The sequence below is a fragment of the Pan troglodytes genome, chromosome 13, assembly GCF_028858775.2.
Source record: "Pan troglodytes isolate AG18354 chromosome 13, NHGRI_mPanTro3-v2.0_pri, whole genome shotgun sequence".
Classification (NCBI taxonomy): Eukaryota; Metazoa; Chordata; class Mammalia; order Primates; family Hominidae; genus Pan; species Pan troglodytes.
In genome coordinates, this window is record NC_072411.2 from 144,015,853 (window position 1) to 144,037,601 (window position 21,749).

The following is a 21,749-nucleotide window of genomic DNA, read 5'->3' on the forward strand; positions in this document are numbered from 1 at the left end:
GACCTCATGATCCGCCTGCCTAGGCCTCCCAAAGTGCTGGGATTACAGGCATGAGCCACCGCGCCCGGCCCTTAAACTCCCTGTTTCTAAACAACATGTTTTTGTTGCTGTTTCTTATTTTATCTCTCGTCAGTTTTAGACGTTGTTCAGCCGTATATGGCACAGGCAGCTGTACTTCTCCAGTGGCCCCCACACCCTCACATGCCCTCACCTGGCTCCCCCATCTCCTGGCTGTAGGTTGTTAGAATTTGTGGTGAGACCAGTGATGGGACTTCCATTGGGCAGCTGTGTAGGTACTTTAACACTGAGCCATGCCACCTGCTGTGCTTATATGACCTCTTTGGAATAACTTTGTATATTTCTTAGAGTTACTCATGGCCCTGTTTGTTGGCTTTGTTTTCTGCATTCGACCCTTATCTCCCCAGCTGGGCTTTTCCTTGTGGTCTGTCAGGCTGTCTACCCTGACAGTTCTGTGTGTGCTTTCTTTCCGCAGAGCCCTCTGTCCTGGAGGCCACAGTCCTGATTGTTTCCATGCCAACTGCACACTTGTTGCCCTGAGGTTTTCCTGGGATCTCCTTTCACCCCTCTTCAGTGTGGGACCCTCTTCCCTGAATCTTAAATGTCTTCTTTTTGCCCTTGCTCTCCTGTTTTGATAGAGCCTTTCCTTTGGTAGGTTCCTGAAAAAAAGGCACATAGGAAGGTAGATTTTCTTGGCCAGGCGTGGTGGCTCATGCCTGTAATCCCAGCACTTTGGGAGGCCGAGGTGGGCAGATCACCTGAGGTCAGGAGTTCGAGACCAGCCTGATCGACATGGAGAAACCCCATCTCTACTAAAAATACAAAATTAGCCGGGTGTGGTGGTGCATGCCTGTAATCCCAGCTAATTGGGAGGCTGAGGCAGGAGAATCACTTGAACCTGGAGGCGGAGGTTGCACCTGGAGATCGCACCATTGCACTCCACCCTGAGCAACAAGAGCGAAACTCCATCTCAAAAAAAAAAAAAAAAAAAGAAAAAAAGGAAGGTAGATTTTCTTGTAACATTGCATGTCTGAAAATGTGTTTGTTCTAGCCTCATACTCAGCTGATAGTTTGGTTGGGTATAGAATCCTAGGTTGACAATTGTTTTCACTCAGGAAGTTGGCGACATTGCTGCCTTGTCTCCTAGCTTCCACGTTGCTGCAGAAAATCTGGTGCCGTTTGGATTCTTGGTCCTTTATATGTGTGATCTATTTTTTTGTTGTTATTCCTATTCAGAAGCTTTTGAGATATTACCTTTATCTCTGAAGTTTTAAATTTCATGGTAATGTGTTTCGGTGTGGCAATTTTTTTTTTTTTTTTTTTGAGATGGAGTTTCACTCTTGTTGCCCAGGCTGGCGTGCGATGGCGCGATCTTGGCTCAACACCACCTCTGCCTCCCAGGTTCAAGTGATTCTCCTGCCTCAGCCTCCCGAGTAGCTGGGATTACAGGCATGCGCCATCATGCCCAGCTAATTTTGTATTTTTAATAGAGATGGGGTTTCTCCATGTTGATCAGGTTGGTCTCAAATTCTCAACCTCGGGTGATCTGCCCGCCTTGGCCTCCCAAAGTGCTGGTATTACAGGTGTGAGCCACTGTGCCTGGCCTGAGATTTTTTATTCATTATGCTGGGCACAGGTTTGTTTTTTTTGTTTTGAGATGGAGTTTCGCTCTTGTTGTCCAGGCTGGAGTGCAATGGCACGATCTCAGCTCACCGCAACCTCCGCCTCCCGGGTTCAAGCAGTTCTCCTGCCTCAGCCTCCCGAGTAGCTGGGATTACAGGCATGCGCCACCACACCCTGCTAATTTTTTGTATTTTAAGTAGAGATGGGGTTTCTCCATGTTGGTCAGGCTGGTCTCGAACTCCTGACCTCAGGTTCATCCACCCGCCTTGGCCTCCCAAAGTGCTGGGATTACAGACGTGAGTACCACACCCGGCCTGGGCACATGTTTTGCAAGACTGAGATAGCTGTGTTTTTTTCCTTAGGTACAGCATCTTGACTAGGGAATACAGAGAGTTATTTTATTGTGAAATGTAACATATATTCAGGAAATGAATGTGCAACAATTATAGATTGCTTAACAAATATTACCAGGTGAACCTCTCTGTTTTCTGCTACCGAGATGGAGAAATCAAGCCCTTTGGCACCTGAAGGCCTTTGTGACCCTCCTAGTCATGACACCCCTCCCCAACCAAGGGGTGACCATCCTGAGTTTGGTAACAGTCACCTTCCACCTTTAACAGTAGTTTTCTTTTTTTTTTTCTGAGACAGAGTCTCGCTTTACCATCAGGCTGGAGTGCAGTGGCACGGTCTCGGCTCACTGCAACCTCTGCCTCCTGGGTGCAAGTGATTCTCCTGCCTCAGCCTCCTGAGTAGCTGGGACTATAGGCACGTAACACCATGCCCAGCTAATTTTTGTATTTTTAGAAGAGACGGGGTTTCACCACATTGGCCAGGATGGTTTCCATCTCTTAACCTCGTGATCCTCCTGCCTTGGCCTCCCAAAGTGCTGGGATCACAGGCGTGAGCCGCCGTGCATGGCCTTCAACAGTTTTCTTTTTTTTTTTTTTTTTTGAGATGGAGTCTCGCTCTTTCGCCCAGGCCGGACTGCAGTGGCGCTATCTTGGCTTACTTCAAGCCCCGCCTCCTGGGTTCACGCCATTCTCCTGCCTCAGCCTCCCGAGTAGCTGGGACTATAGGCGCCCGCCACCACGCCAGGCTAATTTTTTGTATTTTTAGTAGAGACGGGGTTTCACCATGTTAGCCAGGATGGTCTCGATCTCCTGACCTCGTGATCTGCCCGCCTCGGCCTCCCAAATTGCTGGGATTACAGGCGTGAGCCACCACGCCTGGCCTAGTTTTCTTACCCCTCTAAACTGAAGGGTTAAGAGTTGTGTCTGTTTCTGCCCTTCGTATTAATGGAATCATCCAGTATGTTTTCTTTTGTTTCTTGCTCTTTTTGCTCCGTGTCACCTTCTCTGGGAATCATCCGTGTTGCTGTGTGTGGCTGTAGTTTGCTCTTTTTGTTGCTGAGTAGCACTCTGTTGTCTGAAGGGACCACAGCTTATTTCTCCATTTTACTGAGGATTGGACATTGGGGTTGTTTTCTGTTTTCTGCTCTTATGAATGTTTCCCGTGTGGATTTCTTTAGGTGACATAAGGTTTGTTTAGGGTATTTAAGAGTAGCGTGTTCTTTCTTGACTGCTCTACCGGAAAAAAAGAAAAGGGAAAAAAGAGTAGTATGCCAGGTCATAGGAAAGGTGACTACAAATTATTCACACAGGATGTTTGAGAGTCGAAGAGGGCACTGTGACCACTTGCTGTGTAACATTCAGAGCTGGGACTGTCCTGGGCACGTTGCCGTAAAGTCTGCACATCCACACGATCCCAGACTGTTTGTGCAGAACGGTTCTGCCCACTTGCGCTCCCACCAGCACAGCGTGAGTTCATATCAGCTACATCTTTGCCACAACTTGGTGTTGGCTGACTTTAGTTGTTGCCAGTCTGGTGAGCACATCATGGTGTCTTGTGCAGGGCTAGCTTTTCCCCCATTTCTCCATCAGATAAGAAAGCAGAGATTGACATCCTGGCTGCAGAGTACATCTCCACGGTGAAGACGCTGTCTCCAGACCAGCGCGTGGAGCGCCTGCAGAAGATCCAGAACGCCTACAGCAAGTGCAAGGAATACAGTGACGACAAAGTGCAGCTGGCCATGCAGACCTACGAGATGGTGAGGGCGGGGCGGGGGCCACGGCTTTCTCGGCGATGACAGAGTGCCGCTGGCCGCACAGACCTACGAGATGGCGAGGGCGGGGCGGGGGCCGTAGCTCTTCCTCTGACCTCTACTCCTGCCTCTCATGCAACAAAATGTAAAAACTGCCCGGAAATGGGCATAGCCAAATGGAAGGCTGGCTTTGGTAGCTGACGCTGCTGGAGGAAGTGCAGACGGAATACACTTCATGTAGGACCATCCCTGTTTTTTTTTTTTTTTTTTTTTCTGGGCCCTTTTTGTTTGTGTATCTGCTCGGAGGAACCATTTGGGTTTTTTTTGAGACAGTCTCACTTTGTCGTCCACGCTGGAGTACAGTGGTGTGATTTCAGCTCAGTGCAACCTCCGCCTCCTAGGCTCAAGTGATTCTTGTGCCTTAGCCTCCCGAGTAGCTGTGATTACAGGCATGCAGCACCACGCCCAGCTAATTTTTATATTTTTAGAAGAGACGGGGTTTCACCCTGTTGGCCATGCTGGTCTCGAACTCCTGACTTCAAGTGATCCACTCGCCTCAGCCTCCCAAAATACTGAGATTACAGGCATGAGCCACCGTGCCCGACCTCCAGGTGGCCATATTTTATTTTATTTTTTTATTTTATTTATTTATTTTTTTGAGACAGAGTCTTGCTCTGTCGCCCAGGCTGGAGTGCAGTGGTGTGATCATGGCTCACTGCAACCTCCACCTCCTGGGTTTAAGCGATTCTCCTGCCTCAGTCTCCCGAGTAGCTGAGATTACAGGCATGCAGTAGCCATACTTTATTATTATTATTATTTTTGAGATGGACTTTTGCTCTTGTTGCCCAGGCTGGAGTGCAATGGTGCGATCTCGGCTCACTGCAACCTGTGCCTCGCAGGTTCAAGCAATTCTCCTGCCTCAGTCTCCTGAGTAGCTAGGATTACAGTCACCCACCACGAAGCCTGGCTAATTTTTGTAGTTTTATTTTTTTATTTTTGTATTATTTATTTAGTTTTTGAGACAGGGCCTCACTGTGTCGCCCAGACTAGGGTGCAGTGGCATGGTTGCAGTTCACTGCAACCTCCACTTCCCAGGCTCAAGCGATTCTCCTGCCTCAGCCTCCTAAGTAGCTGGGATTACAGGTGTGCACCACTACCAACAGGCTAATTTTTGTTTTTTGTTTTTGGTTTTTTTTTTGAGACAGAGCTTCGCTCTTGTTGCTCAGGCTGGAGTGCAATGCCACGATCTTGGCTCACTGCAACCTCTGCCTCCTGGGTTTAAGCGATTCTCCGGCTTCAGCCTCCTGAGTAGCTGGGATTACAGGCATGCGCCACCAAGCCCGGCTAATTTTGTATTTTTGGTAGAGATGGGGTTGCTCCATGTTGGTCAGGCTGGTCCTGAACTCCCGACCTCAGGTGATTCACCTGCCTCAGCCTCCCAAAGTGCTGGGATTACAGGTATGAGCCACCGTGCCTGGCCTGTATTTTTAATAGAGATGGGGTTTTGCCATGTTGGCCAGGCTGGTCTTGAATTCCTGACCTCAAATGATCCACCTGCCTCGGTCTCCCAGAGTGCTGGGACTACAGGCGTGAGCCACCGCGCCTGCCCTAATTTTTGTATTTATTTTAGAGATGGGATTTTACCATGTTGGTCAGGCTGGTTTTGAACTCCTGACCTCAGGTGATCAGACTGCCTCGACCTCCCAAAGTGCTGGGATTACAGGTGTGAGCCACTGCACCTGGCCTCCAGGTAGCCATATTTTAAAGTAGGGTTCAGCGTCAGATATCCCAGGCCTTGTTCACTGCATTTCACAACTCTGCTTCTCATTATTGCCCACACTCATGTCTTTTCCCTAAATGGGATTTATTCCATTGCAATGTCAAAATATGCAGAAAAAGCACAAGACCCTTGCATGGACTTTGAAATAGTGGGCCTTGTTTTAGCAGAGGTTTGTTCATTGGAGACTCAATTAAAGGGCAAGAAGGTGTTTCCTGGTGGATACTTCTGTACATTCGTGATTCTGAGGTGTTTTGGTTTTACTTTAAAATAAGACTTTGGGTATCCTTTTGTAGGTGGATAAACACATTCGAAGGCTTGATGCAGACCTGGCGCGCTTTGAGGCAGATCTGAAGGACAAGATGGAGGGCAGTGATTTTGAAAGCTCCGGAGGGCGAGGGTTAAAAAGCAAGTCTGTTAATTTTTTTTCTTTATTTTATTACTGTTAACTATGGAGTTTTGAAGAGTTTTGTCATGGTAAATCATTAAAGTATGATCACTAGGGTAAGTATCACATTTGGGTAAACCTTGTCTTGCAGGCTGGGTGTGGTGGCTCACGCTTGTAACCCCAGCACTTTGGGAGGCTGAGGCAGGAGGATCACTTGAGGCTAGGAGTTTGAGACCAACCTGGGCAACATAGCGAGACCTCATCTCAACAAAAAATTTAAAAATTAGCCAGGTGTGGTGGTGCACACCTGTGGTCCCAGCTACTCGGGAGGCTGAGGTGGGTGGATTGCTTGAGCCCGGGGGGTCAAGGCTGCGGTGAGCTGTGATTGCTCCGCTGCACTCCAGCCAGCCTGGGAGACAGAGCGAGACCCCTTTTTAAAAACAAAACACAAAACTTGCCTTGCTTTAGTGAATTCTATAAAAATAATTTGCGTCTTGATTATTTTTCAGAAGGCCGGGGTCAGAAAGAAAAAAGAGGGTCCCGGGGCCGAGGCAGGAGGACATCAGAGGAAGACACACCAAAGAAAAAGAAGCACAAAGGAGGGTAAGAGGCTTTCCCCTCTTTTTCCCAAAAGAACGAATACCCATAGCCTGTATCCCGGATGTAGGAACACTGATGGAAGCTGACCTGAGTGAAGTGCACACCGTGTGCGGGGCGGTATTCTGATTCTTACGCTGTACGCCTGTCGTCAGCCCGTCCTCCCCGCAGCCTTTGAGGGGGTGCCGTTGTCAGGGGCATTTTCAGTGTCGCAGGGACCTGCCCAGGCTTTAGGGCTGCTGTGGTGCGGCTGGGCCTGCACCTGGAGTCTGACTCCAGTGCCTGTCCTCTTAGCCACATTGTGTGCTGCCCCACTAGGGACAGGAGGATGGTGAGCAACGTGTTGTTGACAGAGGCCAATGTAGACCACTCTTTAAGTAGCTAGATTTCTGTATACCTGTCAGTTATTTTATGTGTCAACATATAGTTTGCATATATTCATTGTTAATTATGTGGCCACATTTATTAAATAGACATGTCATTTAACTTGAAGTTTTTTGAGATACTTTATTTAAAGCATTCTCCCACTGACACCCTCCCTGCCAAAGGTGTTGTATACCCTCCAAAGAGATCGTAGCATTACCTCAGAGGAGTGACATTTAGACTAAAGAGAAAATGCTGAAATGCCACGAAGCCTCTATGGAGATGATCTCACAGAGGGAGGGGTCAAAGAGTGTAAGTTTTGGGCACGGTGGCTCATGCCTGTAATTCCCGCGCTTTGGGAGGCCAAAGCGGGAGGATCACTTGAGCCCAGGAATCTGAGACCAGTCTGGGCAACCAAGTGAGACCCCCATCTCTACAAAAAATAGAAAAAATTAGCTGAGGGTGGTGGTGTGGGCTGTAGTCCCAGCTACTAGGGAAAGCTGAGCTGGGAGGATCATGAGCCACGATCGCACCACTACATTCCAGCCTGGGCCACAACATGAGACTCTCTCTCAAAAAAAAAAAAAAAAAAAGAGAAAAAAAGAGTTCTTCTTGACAAAAAAGGGACAATTTTCTTTTTTTTTTTTTTGAGATGGGGTTTCGCTCTTGTTGCCCAAGCTGGAGTGCAATGGCGCCATCTCGGCTCACTGCAACCTCTGCCTCCCAGGTTCAAGCGATTCTCCTGCCTCACCCTCCTGGATAGCTGGAACTACAAGTGCGCACCACCATGCCTGGCTAAGTTTTTGTATTTTTAGTAGAGATGGGATTTCACCATGTTAGCCAGGCTGGTCTCGAACTCCTGACCTCAGGTGATCCACCTGCCTCAGCCTCCCAAAGTGCTGGGATTACAGGCATGAGCCATCACACCCGACCCAATTTTCAGTTTTTTTTTTGTTTTTTTTTTTTGAGATGGAGTCTTTCTCTGTCACTCAGGCTGGAGTGTGGTGGCGCGATCTCAGCTCACTGCAACCTCTGCCTCCCAGGTTCAAGCAGTTCTCCTGCCTGAGCCTCCCAAGTAGCTGGGACTACAGGTGCATGCCACCACACCCAGCCAATTTTTTTTTATTTTTTGTAGAGATGAGGTTTCACCTTGTTAGTCAGGATAGTCTTGATCTCCTGACCTCGTGATCCACCTGCCTTGGCCTCCCAAAGTGCTGGGATTACAGGCGTGAGCCACTGTGCCCAGCCCCAATTTTCAGTTTTTTAGCTAGTGCTTAGCCTTTTGGCCGGGCGAGGTGGCTCATGCCTGTAATCGCAGCGCTTTGGGAGGCCAAGGCAGGTTAATCACCTGAGGTCAGGAGTTCAAGACCAGCCTGACCAACATGGTGAAACCCCGTCTCTACCAAAAATGCAAAATACTTAGCTGAGTAGTTGGCAGCTGCCTGTAATCCCAGCTACTCGGGAGGCTGATGCAGGGAGATTGTTTGAACCCGGGAGGTGGAGGTTGCAGTGAGTCAAGATCACACCACTGCACCCCAGCCTGGGTGACAGAGCAAAACTCTGTCTCAAAAAAAAAAAAAAAAAAAAAAAAAAAAAATCCCAACATTCTCGTATTGTAAAGTAGTGCACAGATACAGAAAACCGCACAGAACAAACATGGTTCAATTAATTTCCGTAAAGTGAAGATCTTTGTAAGTAGCACCTAGTCAGTGATTAACTGCTGCTGGAAGGCCTTCCATATGCCCTGTTAAAATCATAAACTCCTCCTGCCCCCAAATAAACATCCAGATTTCTATAGTGTTTATTTCCTTGTTTCTTTAATAGTTTTATAGTGCATTCCTAGACACTATACATTATAGTTTAGTCCTGTTGTTTTTCTAACCTTTTAAATTAACTTTATTAAGGAATAATTTACATACAATAAAATGTTATTCTAAGTGTACAGTTTGATGTTGCATTCAGTTCCTTTAAAGTTATGGAAGTATTCAGGCTTTCTATTTCTTCTCGAGTCAGTTTTGGAAAAAATCTGTGTCTTTCAAGAAATTTGTTTCATGTAAGTTGTCAGATTTTTTTGACATCAGGTTGTTAATAATTTTGCATTATTATGATTCTGATGTGTCTGTTATGATGACCCCTCTTTCAGTCCTGATACTGGTAATTTATGTTTCTCTCATTTTGTCTTGATCCTTTTTTTTCCCCTGAGGGCAGGGTCTAGCTGTGTCACCTAGGCTGGAGTGCAGTGGCATGCACATGGCTCACTGCAGCCTCCACCTCCCTGTCCCCAGGCTCAAGTGATTCTCCCACCTCAGCTCCTGAGTAGCTGGAACCACAGACACGCGCCACTATGCCTGGCTAATGTTTTGTAGAGACAGGGTTTCATCATGTTGCCCAGGCTGGTCTCAAACATCTGGGCTCAAGCAGTCCGCCTGCCTCAACCTCTCCGTGTGTTGAGATTACAGGCGTGAGCCACTGCGTCTGTTTGCTATTACATTTTTTTCTACTCTCTATTTCCTGTTTTCTACTCAGGTTTACTTTGCCTATACTATTCTAGGTTTTTAAGGTGGAAGTAGCTTGCATAATTGATTTTTATATCTTCCTTCTTCTAATTATTATCTTTGTTGCAGTCCACAAATTTTGATATATTATGATTTTGATATAATTTTGATATTGTTTTAAATTTTTATTTCGTTTACCTATTTAAAATATTTTAGAATGTTTTTCTTGTTTTTTGAGATGAGGTCTCACTCTGTCACCCAGGCTGGAGTGTAGTGGCATGATCCTGGCTCACTGCAGCCTCCACCTCCTGGGCTCAAGAGATCCTCCCACTTCGGCCTCCCAAGTAGCTGGGACCACAAGTGCATGCCACCATGCCTGGCTAAATTTTTATATTTTTGGTAGAGATGGAGTTTCACCATGTTGCCCAGGGTGGTCTTAAACTCCTGAGCTCAAGTGATCCACCCGCATTGGCCTCCCAAAGTGCTGGAATAGAATTTTTTTTTTTTTTGGTGAGACGGAGCCTCACTCTGTTGCCCAGGCTTGAGTGCAGTGGTGTGATCTTGGCTCACTGCAACCTCTGCCTCCTGGGTTCAAGCAATTCTCTTGCCTCAGCCTCCTGGGTAGCTGGGATTACAGGCATGTATCACCATGCCTGGCTAATTTTTTTTTGTATTTTTAGTAGAGACAGGGTTTCACCATGTTGGCCAGGCTGGTCTTGAACTCCTGACCTCAGGTGATCCACCTGCCTTGGCCTCCCAACATACTGGGATTACAGGCGTGAGCCACCGCACCTGACCTAGAATTCTTTTTTTTCATGCTACTTCTTTGCCCTATAACTTATGTAGAAGTATGTGTCTCAATTTCCAAATAATTTGGGATTTTTCAGATACCTTTCTAATTTTAATTTTTTAGTTGAGTTCTGTTGTGGTCAAAGAACATTACATAATTGAAATCCTTTGAAGGCCAGCTAATTTTTGTATTTTTAACAGAGACAGGATTTCACCATGCTGGGCAGGCTGGTCTCGAACTCCTGACCTCAAATGATCTGCCCACCTTGGCCTCCCCTCCCTGTAAAGTGCTGGGATTACAGGCATGAGCCACCGCACCCGGCCTTCATTGCAATATTTGGTCTGTTCGTATTTAACATAATTAATGATATGGTGGGATTTAGGTTCACCATCTTGCTATTAGTTTTCTGTTTGTTCCTTCTGCTCCTTTCCTGTCTTCTTTTGGACTAATCAGGTATTTTTTAGTATTCCGTTTTTTTCCCCACTCTTGTCTTATTAGCCATGCTTTTTTTTTTTTGAGACGGAGTCTTGCACTGTTGCCCAGGCTGGAGTACAATTTGCAATGGCATGATCTTGGCTCACTACAACCTCTGCTTCCCAGGTTCAAGCGATTCTCATGCCTCAGCCTCCGCAGTAGCTGGGATTATAGGTGTGCGCCACCACACCCGGCTAATGTTTTTGTATTTTTAGTAGAGACAGGTTTTCACCATTTTGGCCAGGCTGGTCTCGAACCCCTGACCCCAAGTGATCCACCCACCTTGGCTTCCCAAAGTGCTAGGATTACAGGCGTGAGCCACTGCCCTGGCCCCTGTATTTTAAGGATTGTTCTAGTGTGCACTCAGTTTCCTTAAGTTATCACAGTGAGCTTCAGATATTACACTATTTGATGTTTAATGTGTGGCTCCACACAAGTGTTCTTCCATTTCCTGCCTTTGTGCTGTTGTCCTTCACTTTGCTTCTGCCTGTGATCTAAGCTTCACAGTACATGTTACTACCTTAGACGCAACCCACTGATTACGTGAAACACGTTTTAAAATATACGTGGAATGTAAAGATGTTGAACTCACAGAAGTAGAGAGTAGAATGGTGGTCAGGCGCTGGGGTGGTCAGGGGAGATGTTGGATACAGAATTTCATTTAGATAGGAGGAATAAGTTCAAAAGATCCGTTTTACAACATGGTGACTACAGTTGATAACAATATAGTCTCAAAAAAATGTGTAGATTTTAAGTGTTCTCACCACGAAAGTCACCCCATATATAGTTACCCCATATAGTTGCCATTTCTGGTAACCTTCATTTTTTTTTTTATGAGACAGAGTCTTGCTCTGTGTCCCAGGCTGGAGTGCAGTGGTGCGATCTCAGCTCACGGCAACCTCTGCCTCCCAGGTTCAAGTGATTCTTGTGCCTCAGCCTCCTGAGTAGCTGAGATTACACCCACCTACTCACCTGGTTAATTTTTGTATTTTTAGTAGAGATGGGGTTTCGCCATGTTGGCCAGGCTGGTCTCGAACTCCTGGCCTCCAGTGACCCTCTCGCCTCAGCCTCCCAAAGTGGCAGGATGACAGGCATGAGCCACCGTGCCTGGCCCAACTATTATTTCTTAATATTTATTTTCTTTCTTTAAAAATTTTTTTTCCATACATATTCTGCTTATGTATATTTCTTTATGTGGATGCAAATTTCTGTCTTGTCATTTCTCCTCTACTGAAGAACTTTAACATTTTTTGCAGTACATGTATGCTGATGGTGATGAATTCTGTTTTTGTTTCTCTGAAAATGCTTTTATTTCACTGCATATAGAATTTTATGTTGACTTTTTTTCTTTTATCACTAAAGATGTTCTCTCATTTTCTTCTGTCTTTCATTGATTCTGATGATAAATTACTGATAATAATTATTTTTGGTGGTTTCTCTTTTTTTTTTTGCTTTTAAGATTTCTCATTGTCGCTGGCTCTTAACAGTTTGGTTATGATGTGTATTGGTGTGATTTTTTTGTGTATATTTTGCGTGGAACTTGTTGAGCATCTTTGAACTGTTGGTTTATACTTTGCATCGAATTTGGAAAATTTTCAGACAGTTCTTCCAGTATTTTTATGCTCTCCTTTCTCCTCTTCCTGCTGTCCAGCTCCCTGTGCGTTCCTTAGCTTAGATTTTCTCACAGCTCACCGAGGCTCTGCTTACTTTCTGTAAGCTTTTTTCTTTCTGTACTTCAGTTTGATTTGTTTCTATTACTTTATTTATTTATGAGACAGGTTCTGGCTCTGTGGCCCAGGCTGGAGTGCAGTGGCGCAATCTCCGCTCACCGCAGCCTCTGCCTCCCGGGTTCAAGCCATTCTCCCGCCTCAGCCTTCCAAGTAGCTGGGATTACAGGTGAGCATCACCACACCCGGCTAATTTTTGTATTTTTAGTAGAGTCGGGGTTTCAGCCTGTTGGCCAGGCTGGTTTCAAACTCCTGGCCTCAAGTGATCCGCCCAGCTCAGCCTCTCACCTTCCCTTTCCTTCTTTCTTTCTTTCCTTCCTTCCTTTCTTCTTTCCTCCCTTCCTCCCTCCCTCCCTCACTTCCTTCCTCCCTCCCTCACTTCCTCCCTCCCTCCCTCACTTCCTTCCTCCCTCCCTCACTTCCTTCCTCCCTCCCTTCCTCCCTCCCTCACTTCCTTCCTCCCTCCCTCACTTCCTTCCTCCCTCCCTCACTTCCTTCCTCCCTCCCTCACTTCCTTCCTCCCTCCCTCACTCCCTCCCTCCCTCACTTCCTCCCTCCCTCCCTCACTTCCTCCCTCCCTCCCTCACTTCCTCCCTCCCTCACTTCCTTCCTCCTTCCCTCACTTCCTTCCTCCCTCCCTCACTCCCTCCCTCCCTCACTTCCTCCCTCCCTCCCTCACTTCCTTCCTCCCTCCCTCACTTCCTTCCTCCCTCCCTCCCTCCCTCACTTCCTTCCTCCCTCCCTCACTTCCTTCCTCCTTCCCTCCCTTCCTTCCTTCCTCCTTCCCTCCCTTCCTTCCTTCTTTTCTGTTTCTTTTTTTTTTTTTTTTTTTTTTTGAGAAGGTCTTGCTTGGTCGCCCAGGCTGGAGTGCACTGGTACAATCTTGGCTCACTGCAAGCTCCGCCTCCCAAGTTCAAGCGATTCTCTGCCTCAGCCTCCCAAGTAGCTGGAATTACAGGCGCATGCCACAATGACTGGCTAATTTTGTATTTTTAGTATAGACAGGGTTTCACCGTGTTATGCAGGCTGGTCTCGAACTCCTGGCCTCAGGTGAATCTGCCTGTTTTTGGCCTCCCGATGTGCTGGGATTACAGGCGTGAGCTGCTGTGCCCGGCCCTAAGTTAGTTTTAATCTCCTTTAATACATTTTTCATTTAAGAGATTGTAGGGCTGGGTGCTTTGGCTCATGCCTGTAATCTCAGCACTTTGGGAGGCTGAGGTGGGAGGGTCACTTGAGTAGCCGGGATTACAGGCATGTGCCACCATTCCTTGGTAACCAGCTTTTAAAAAAACATAATCAGTCCTATTTCCCTGCTGAGGGTACATGTCTCATGATTTATTAGCTGTCTGACTTTAGGTATAAAGGAAGCGTGGAGAGGGAAATTTCTGTTCTCCCCAGGAGGTGTTCGTTCTGTTTTAGTCCAGGCCAATAGGGCTGGGGGCCTGGGGCGGGGCAGGGTCTCAGCTTCAGCTCCACCGAGGCCCCTTGAGGACCTTGAGATTTCCTCTCTCGCCTCCTGCCCCAGCGGCTTCCACAGTTGGTAGAAGTGCGGGGGAGGAGACCAGCGGTGCCCGAGCAGACCCCTTGCTCGAGAACTCCGAGGTTGCAGGGATTTTCCCTCTGCTTTTAGTTGCTCTTTGCAGCCTCTGGACTATAAATGTCGGTGGGGACGCGGCCGCCATGTGTGGCTGTGTGGGCTCAGCGTGGCCCAGTAGCCAGCCCAGCCCTCACTCAGTGCATGAGGCAGGCGGACGCCCCCCCAACCCCCCAACAACCCCCACTCTGGCTGCAGGTCATCTAGCTCTTGTTGCTCCACAGCTCCCCGACATCTTTGAGAATGTGGTTTTTGTGACTTGCTGGGTTTTGTGTTTTCTAACTCAGTGGCAACAGCGTTCTGAGTCTTCCTGCTCCTTCCTGCTCGGAACCTGAAGGCCCTGTCCCGACCGTGCCTTTTCTGCGTGAAAGTGGGACTCCTCCTGGTCTCTTCCTCACCCAGTGCTGTTTCTCAAGGGTATGCTAGGCATAAGGAATGCAGGCACTGGGGGTCCTTGTGGGGGTGAAGGAGACTCCAGCTCCCTGTTGGGGTCGGGGCTTCCTCCCTGAGGACTTTGCCCAGCTTCAGAGACCTCAGGAACAGCCAGCACCTCTGCAAACACAGGAGGATCCACTGTGGCCTCATGGCTTTTCCTGTCCTGACAGTGCACTGACCAGCACTGTTTAGTAGCAATGCGGAGCCTGGGAGCTCAGCGCTGCCTGCCGCGCAGGTCCCAGTAGTGACAGATGAGAAGGGTGATCACCGATGGCGACAGTTGCGGGGCCCCTGCGGCTCTGGATCTAGCTTGTGTGTGAATCTCTTTCTTCTCTGTGCCCCCAAGTGGCAGTGCTGCTCCTGTCCCATTGCAAGACGTCGAGACAGGCTGGTAAGGCCAGCTCTGAAGCTGGGCTCTGACGTCCAAGGCGCCAAGGAGGCCCCTTCCAGAGGGACAGGAGGATGGTGCAGGTGGGCAGATGGGTCATCCTGAGGACCAGTCGGTTGGACCCAAAGCCTGGCCTGCCGGGGCGGGAGTGTGCACTCGGGTGCCTCCAAGGGCATCATCCTGGGTGTGTGCAGGAGCCCGCCTGCCCCTGGGCTCTGGAGTTCTGTGGTGCGCGTCCCTGACCCATCAGCACAGTGGGTTTTCACGCCCCTCGTGGTCACGCTGTGGTGCCAGGCCGCTCTGCCTCAAGGCAGGTCCTGTTCCCTGCTGGGGACCCAGGCCCACGCACCATCCTGTCCCTGTGGACTGCCCTCTTCAGGCCTATTCCCCACGTGCCCGGGGCTCTTCCTGGAATGCAGTGTTCCTACACTGCACAGATGCACAGACATCTCAGATGTCTCGTCTGAGATCCCGTGACCTGAGGCTGCCCCCTGCACTGTTGCTGCCCTGTGGCCTTGCTCTGGCGAGGCAGAACCTGTGTGTGTGGATGAAGGGCAGTGTCACCTGTAGCACCTGGAATCCTGGGGCTTGGACAGGCAGCCAGCCCCCTGCTAGGAGCCACGTGGAGTGCTGGGAAGCCATCGGGGCTGGGCGCGGAAGGGCTCGCTGGCACCGTCTGGCGAGGGGTGCCTGCCACACCCTGGGGAGTTAGCACAGAGGGTGCCTCTTGTGGCAGTGGTGCTGAAGGGAGTCAGCCGCTGACAGTTGGGGTCACCCTGGCCTGTGCAAGGGACAGGGCTCCCCATGGCCTCCTGGTTGCCTCCCTCAGGGCTGGTAGCAGCACTCCCTGGCCACACGCCATGGCGCTCCCTCAGGCGAGACTGAGAGGCCAGTGAGGCCTGCACGGTGGCCTCAGCTTCTGGGGTGCCCTTGCTGGGCAGTCCCCTCAGGCCCCTGGCCCTCTCCCACAGCCATCAAATCTGGCCAGCGCCCTCGAACCTGGTGATGCTGAGACACAGGTCAAGTGGCAGCTCAAGATGTCAGGTCGGGCTTTGCGGACAGAATTGGACTCGGCGCAGAAGAGGAGGGCGTCAGCGTTTCGGGGACGGTTGGCAGCAGAGGGTGCTGCCCTGCTCTCCGTGGGTGAGAGGTGACTCGAGGAGACCGCAGGAGCCCCTTGGAGGTGAAGCCACAGGTGGCATCCCGGAATCGGCAGGAGGCTGAGACGTAGACCCTTGCGTGCTGCTGTCAGAGGAGAGACCCGAAGACTACTTGAGACTGTTGCTTGAAAGCAGTGTCGGCAGCACCTGGACCTGGACTTGTGACGCTGATGGATTTCAGCTCTAAAGAGAAACTCCTGTCTATTCCCAGACAGAGAGAAAGAGCAGAAGAGCAGACTACCTGCAAAGGACAGACTTAGGTGGGCGCCCCTGTGCCAGAGGGCAGCGGGGAGGCCGGGTGCATGCTGAGCCCGAGTGTGTGTGTATGTGTACAGGCAATTGCAAAGGCGTAGAAAAGCTTTAGACAGGTATCCAAGGAAAAGCTGAGTATTGATTCCCTCTGGGACCCAGACTTCTGCTCCTTGGCTTTCCCTGATCGTGACTGTTTTTCTCACGGCCACGTTCCTCCTGCTAACCTGCTGTGTTTACATACCAACTAGATATTCTTGGGTTGGAGAGTGGGATAGGGAAGATACTTTTTCTTTCTGTACTAGTGGGAATACACTGTCTATAGTACCTGCAGCTTGTAAGTTTATTTGAAAAATACTGAAATATAAAAGCGTAAATTTCCCCCTAAGTGCATCCCTTTCAAACAGGAAAGTCTCCACCTGAGGTCTGTGGTCCTGGTGGGACGGCCATGGTGCTACAGGTGGCAGGCTTGGAGGGAGGCATAGACGGGGTGGAACACCCACCAGGCTGCTGTGTAGAAACCCACGTGGGAGCTGATGGGGATGAAGGAGTGACAAGGATGGTGTGTGGTCGGAAGGGGCCCTGTGCCAGGTGGACAGCTGGGTGGGTGGTGGGCGGTCCAGGGAGTGTGTGGGGAGCTGCTGGTTGAGTCAGTATTGGGGCAGAGGTGCCTGAGTAGGTGCGTGGAGGGCCCGGGCGCAGGACGCATGGCTGTTCTCTTGGGAGGAGGTCACAGTTACGGGAGAGCTGTTGACTGTGCGGCCTGCTCTGACACCTGTCAGTCTGGGGTGGGAGGCTGGCAGGCTTCTCTCAGGTGTCAGCCGTCTGCTGGCAGAGGTGACGTGTGCTTGTTTCCAAAGGGGCCGGGGTATTTGGAGGGATGGCCCAGAAGTGGGTTGAGTCCAGAGGTCCCTGGGGGAGTTCTGTCTGGGAGGAGGGACCGAGATGAGAGTGGACTCGTCCCCAGAGTGGGACCAGAACCCCGGTGCTGTGGGTGAGTGCTGCGCTTCACGGCCTCCTGGGGACCCTCTGTGCCCTCATGTCCCTGCCTGGGTCTGAAGGTGGGCGTGAGGTCTCCACCCCTCTGCTGCCAGCTGCTGCTGTTCCTGGATTTTTGTGGGTAACAGTGTTCTTTCTAGCATCAGCTGACAATCTGTTCGTATACTTAATGATTTTCTTGCTGCGCCTTCTTAGAACATTGCGTGTTCAGAGGGGTTATTGAGGTTTTGAAAATGTGTGCTCCAGGAAGAAAACGTCCACAAGGTGTGTATTCAGTTAGTGCATGACTGCAGTGGCTGGCCCTGGAGTCGCATTCATTTCTAAAGGACAATGGGAAAAATGGAAGCAAGCTTATTCATTATGTGTCGCTCAGAGCACGGTACCAATTTCCCCGTTGGAATGATTGCCTTCACAGTTTTGGGGTGAGGGGGCCTTAAGTCAGAGACAGAAGGGCCTGTGGTGTCCGTGCCACCTCACTTCCCACCATGGCCTTCAGTGGTGCCTGTGCCCTGTCCCCTGCAGGTCTGAGTTCACTGACACCATCCTGTCCGTGCACCCCTCTGACGTGCTGGACATGCCCGTGGACCCGAACGAACCCACGTACTGCCTTTGCCACCAGGTCTCCTATGGGGAGATGATTGGCTGTGACAATCCAGACGTGAGTGTCGCCTGCAGGATTCGCGCCATGGGGCGGGGTCTTGTGTGGGGCAGGGCTGGCGGATGTTGGCATTTCTTGTGTTTTGCATACAGAACATGAGGCGTGTTGACTGCGGTTTCTCCCTTTACTTTGCAGTGTCCAATTGAGTGGTTTCACTTTGCCTGCGTGGACCTTACCACGAAACCCAAAGGAAAATGGTGAGTGTGGGGACGCTCGCTCTGTTTTCTCCCAGTCTGCTGGGTGTTGCGCTGCTGGCCTCCCCGGGAGAAGGCGCTCCATGGCAGAATCTTGCCGGGCTTAGCGGGACACGGTAGCCATGTAGGCATGCCCCACGGTGGCCTCAAGGAGTGTGGCTGGCTGGCTGGCTGCTCTGGGTGTGGCTTTATCCCCCCTTTGCTGCTGTGCCTGTCCGAGCTGGCAGAGGGATGCCGTCACTCAGGAATGGTGGTTACCAGGTTACGTAATATTCACGTTAACGGCCCCTCCTGAAGGACAACCTTCCAGACTCTGTGGGAGGTAGGGATCGTCTTAAATCAGAAATGAGAGGTTCTTGTCCCCTAGGGAAATTTGGGAAAGGTAGCATGAGATGTGAGCCCTGAAGCTGGGGCATGGATCTGGGGCTCTGCCCCTGGCTCTGTCTAGTGGAGAAGGGTGCGTTTTCTCTACCTGACCCTTGCATCCCCTTGGCAATGGCAACTTTCTGCATTGTTGTTCCTCAGATTTCATTTAAATAAAAACCTGTAGTCTGGGCAACATCGGGAGACCCCAAGTCTACAAAAAATACAAAAATTAGCTGGGCGTGGTGGTGCGTGCCTGTGGTCCCAACTACCTGGGAGGCGGAGGCGGGAGGATGGCTTGAGCCTGGAAGTCCGAGGCTTCAGTGAGCTGAGATCGCGCCACTGCACTCCAGCCTGGGCGGGAGAGCAAGACCCTGTCTCAAATAAATAAATAAAAAGATAAAAACCTGGCTTTGTTTGCCTGTGCTGAAAATCTAAAAATGGATATCTATGTTCTGAAAATGAAATCGGAATGTGCTCTTCTGTGTGGCACTCAGAGGTCCTCGTGGCAGCGTGTTTGAAACTCCAGCAGACTCGCCCGAGTTGGTAAGAGCCAGTTATCCTTGGTGTTCGGTGTGAGGACACAGGGAAAGGATGCCGTGTCTCGGAGGCTGGCCGAGCTCACGGTGTCACGTGGCGTCGACACAGACTGTCCTGTCACAGGGACACATGGCACTGTGGTGCCCCACGCCGTGCGGCTGGGGGACGGTGCACCGAGGGTTTTGAGAAGGGGTACGGAGGCTGTTAGGGTGGAGGGCCCTGGGCAGGCTTGGGCCTGGGCCAGGCAGTGGTTGACGGTTGCCGTCATGCGAGTCGGCTGCCTCCTGCGTGGGGAACCTATGGAATGTCCTCTGTGGTCAGCAGCTGCCTCTGTTCAGGAGCCCCTTGTGCGTGCGGCTCCAGAACTTGCTCAGAGTCACCAGGGAGCACTTGTGAGACGGCAGCTTCCAGGGCCAGTGCAGGGTGCCTGGCTGGGTTTCCGTGGGCCTGAGGGGCTGCCATGCTCTCACGCGTGCTTGGTACCTGCAGCCCCCACAGACTGCAGACAGAGGGCACCAGCGACCCTGCCATCGGCCGGGGAAGAAGGACCCACCTGTTAAGGAGGAACGCCTGGGTGTCAAATCGGTTTAGCTCATTGATGTGTATCTGTCAACTTCAGAACCGGCGTCCTGCATAGAGCCGCACGTGCATCGGCGCATTTTCCCTGCGGGAGGGCCGCGGCCCCACTGCGTGTGCCTCTCCTGGTGCCCTCCTGCCGGCGTCCAGCAGCCCTGGGAGACATGGGGAGGCGGGCCCTGGGCACCCTGCGCGCTGGCGGAAATGGCGCCCAGGGCCTCACTGCGCCTTTCTTGTCACAGGTTCTGTCCACGGTGTGTCCAGGAAAAGAGGAAGAAGAAGTAGGAGGAGCTGTGTGCCCGGATCCGAGGAGCAAGTTAATCTATCCCTTCATTCGTGTCGCAATATTTCCCTTCCTTTTAAAACTACCTTGTTCGGTTGATACTTAGTAACTCCGTGGCCAGTTGAAGCGCTGGATGTTTCCTAGAACAAGAACCACCAAACCCTGTTCGCACAGAAGGGCGACCTTGCAGGGACTCGCCGCCGCGACCTTAGTGTGGCTTTTACAGGACTCCCCCCCGAGCATCATTGGGGACCCCGGCGGACGTGGGCGGGCGCTCGTGAGCTCGGGCTGCCCGGCCGGGCGTGCGGGCGGGGACGTGGTAACCTGGTCCACGGAGAGCGGCGCCACCCTCGCGTAGCTTTCCTGTGGTTCTCCAGGACTGTTCGCTACAGCCCGGGCTCCGCGCGCCCCACCCGCTGGAGCACACCTGCCACTGAGAGGCGCGGGTGGGGCCACTGCCGTGGCGGCCGGCTGCCCTCCTCACACTCAGCTCCGCGCCGCCTCCGGCCACCGCGCACTCCCGCTTGGGGCGCCTCTGACGGGCCCAGGAGGGCTGGGGGCTCTTCCCCGGAGGAAGCGGCCTCCGCTTCGCTGTGCGCCGCCTTTTTAGCTTGGACTTCAGTCCTCCCTCGGGGGACTCACCTCTGGAGTAAACGGCTCTTCATTAGCTTGGAGTAGCTGTAGGTCCTGTGACCAGCACCCACGAGACCCTGCGCGACAGCTGGGCTGATGCTCCGTTTCTCTGGGAATTGGTGATTTTTTACTGTGAAGATGAAATTATCCTAATAGCATGAAGATCGTGGGTCTGTGTGTCTGTGAAGTGAGTCCCGTCTGCCAGGAGCTGACGAACCACGAATGCTTCTGCCTGTGCTGCGCGTTCCCAGGCCCGCAGCTCCCGTTCAAGGGGACTCCGATGTGAATTTGTTGTGAATTTATTGTGCCACAATAGCAGTTCTGGAATGAAGCTAGGAAACTCGAGTGTGCTTTTTGTTTAATTAGCGTTCCCCAAGCTGAGCCGGAGCCATCCTTTCGGTGGTAGTTGGGGAAGGCCGTGCAGATTTGCTCTGTTGTGATGCGTTGGTGACGGTGCCCAGCCTGCGGTTCCCGACAGCATCGCAGGCGCTCGGAAATCCTCTCCTGTGCCTTTAGAGGAAGGAGAGGAGTCCTGAGGAATGCAGGGAAGCCTGTTTCTGTCCTCACACCACAGAAAGAAACCTGAAGGAAAACTGAGACGTGAGGTTCCCGATTTAAGAAAAGCCTGGTTTTCTTCATGGTGGGGGGCCATTTGGAATGACAGCCTCACTTCCTTCTGATGGCTACATCTGTATCTTTTCCTCCTGTGTTTAATGTTTCACTAGGGAGAGGAAATAAAGCAGAAGGAACGTGTGAAGCTCTGTGTCTCAGACGGGGCCCTCCCGTCGAGAAGCTGGTAGTCAGTGAGTGAGAACAAGAACACCCCGAACAGTCCTGGTTGGGATGGTGTCCACATTCGTGTTCTGCGGTTCTTGAACACACGGATGCCTCTGGGCCGCCTGTCCTTTTCCGAGGGTGTGGGTGGGAGTGGATCCTCCGGGTGCAGGTGCCAGGCAGGTGCAGGCGGGCGGTCGGCCACTGCTGCTGCTCGTCCCTGCCAGTGTCTGGGCCTGAAGGGGCTCCCTCTGAGCGGTGCCTTCCTGCGGCTTAGAAGGGAAAGCGCCAGAGAGGGCAGGCTACAGTGCTTCACACCCTCCACCACGGCTGTGAAACTGGAGATGGGTGGGTTTTGTATGTTAATTTTTTTTTTTTTTTTTTGAGATGGAGTTTTGCTCTATCACCCAGGCTGGAGAGCAGTGGTGTGATCTCGGCTCACTGCAAGCTCCGCCTCCCGGGTTCACGCCATTCTCCTGCCTCAGCCCTCCGAGTAGCTGGGACTATAGGCGCACACCACCACGCCTGGCTAATTTTTTATATTTTTAGT

General features: G+C 51.0%; 1 protein-coding gene across 24 annotated transcripts in view; it reads left to right on the forward strand.

Annotated features, from left to right (window-relative positions):
• Positions 1-21,182, forward strand: part of ING5 (inhibitor of growth family member 5) — a 39,750-nt gene extending 18,568 nt beyond the window's left edge. For 6 of the 24 annotated variants that reach the window (XR_008546882.2, XR_010150260.1, XR_008546888.2 and 3 more), the window contains 9 exons: positions 3,582-3,748; positions 5,816-5,927; positions 6,417-6,510; positions 14,235-14,364; positions 14,729-14,853; positions 15,742-16,190; positions 17,701-17,836; positions 17,972-18,033; positions 19,752-21,182. Coding sequence is in view for 9 of the 24 variants with exons in the window: in XM_063791797.1 (XP_063647867.1) it covers positions 3,582-3,748; positions 5,816-5,927; positions 6,417-6,510; positions 14,235-14,364; positions 14,729-14,853; positions 15,600-15,666 (695 nt within the window). In the remaining 15 variants the exon portion in view is untranslated. Of the gene's footprint in view, positions 1-3,301; positions 3,459-3,581; positions 3,749-5,815; positions 5,928-6,416; positions 6,511-14,234; positions 14,507-14,728; positions 15,001-15,599; positions 16,191-17,700; positions 17,837-17,971; positions 18,034-18,555; positions 18,940-19,751 lie in introns of those variants that run through there. The other 18 variants (XM_063791798.1, XM_516211.9, XM_054680195.2 and 15 more) reach the window with 11 other exon arrangements.
• The last annotated feature ends 567 nt before the right edge of the window (positions 21,183-21,749 follow it).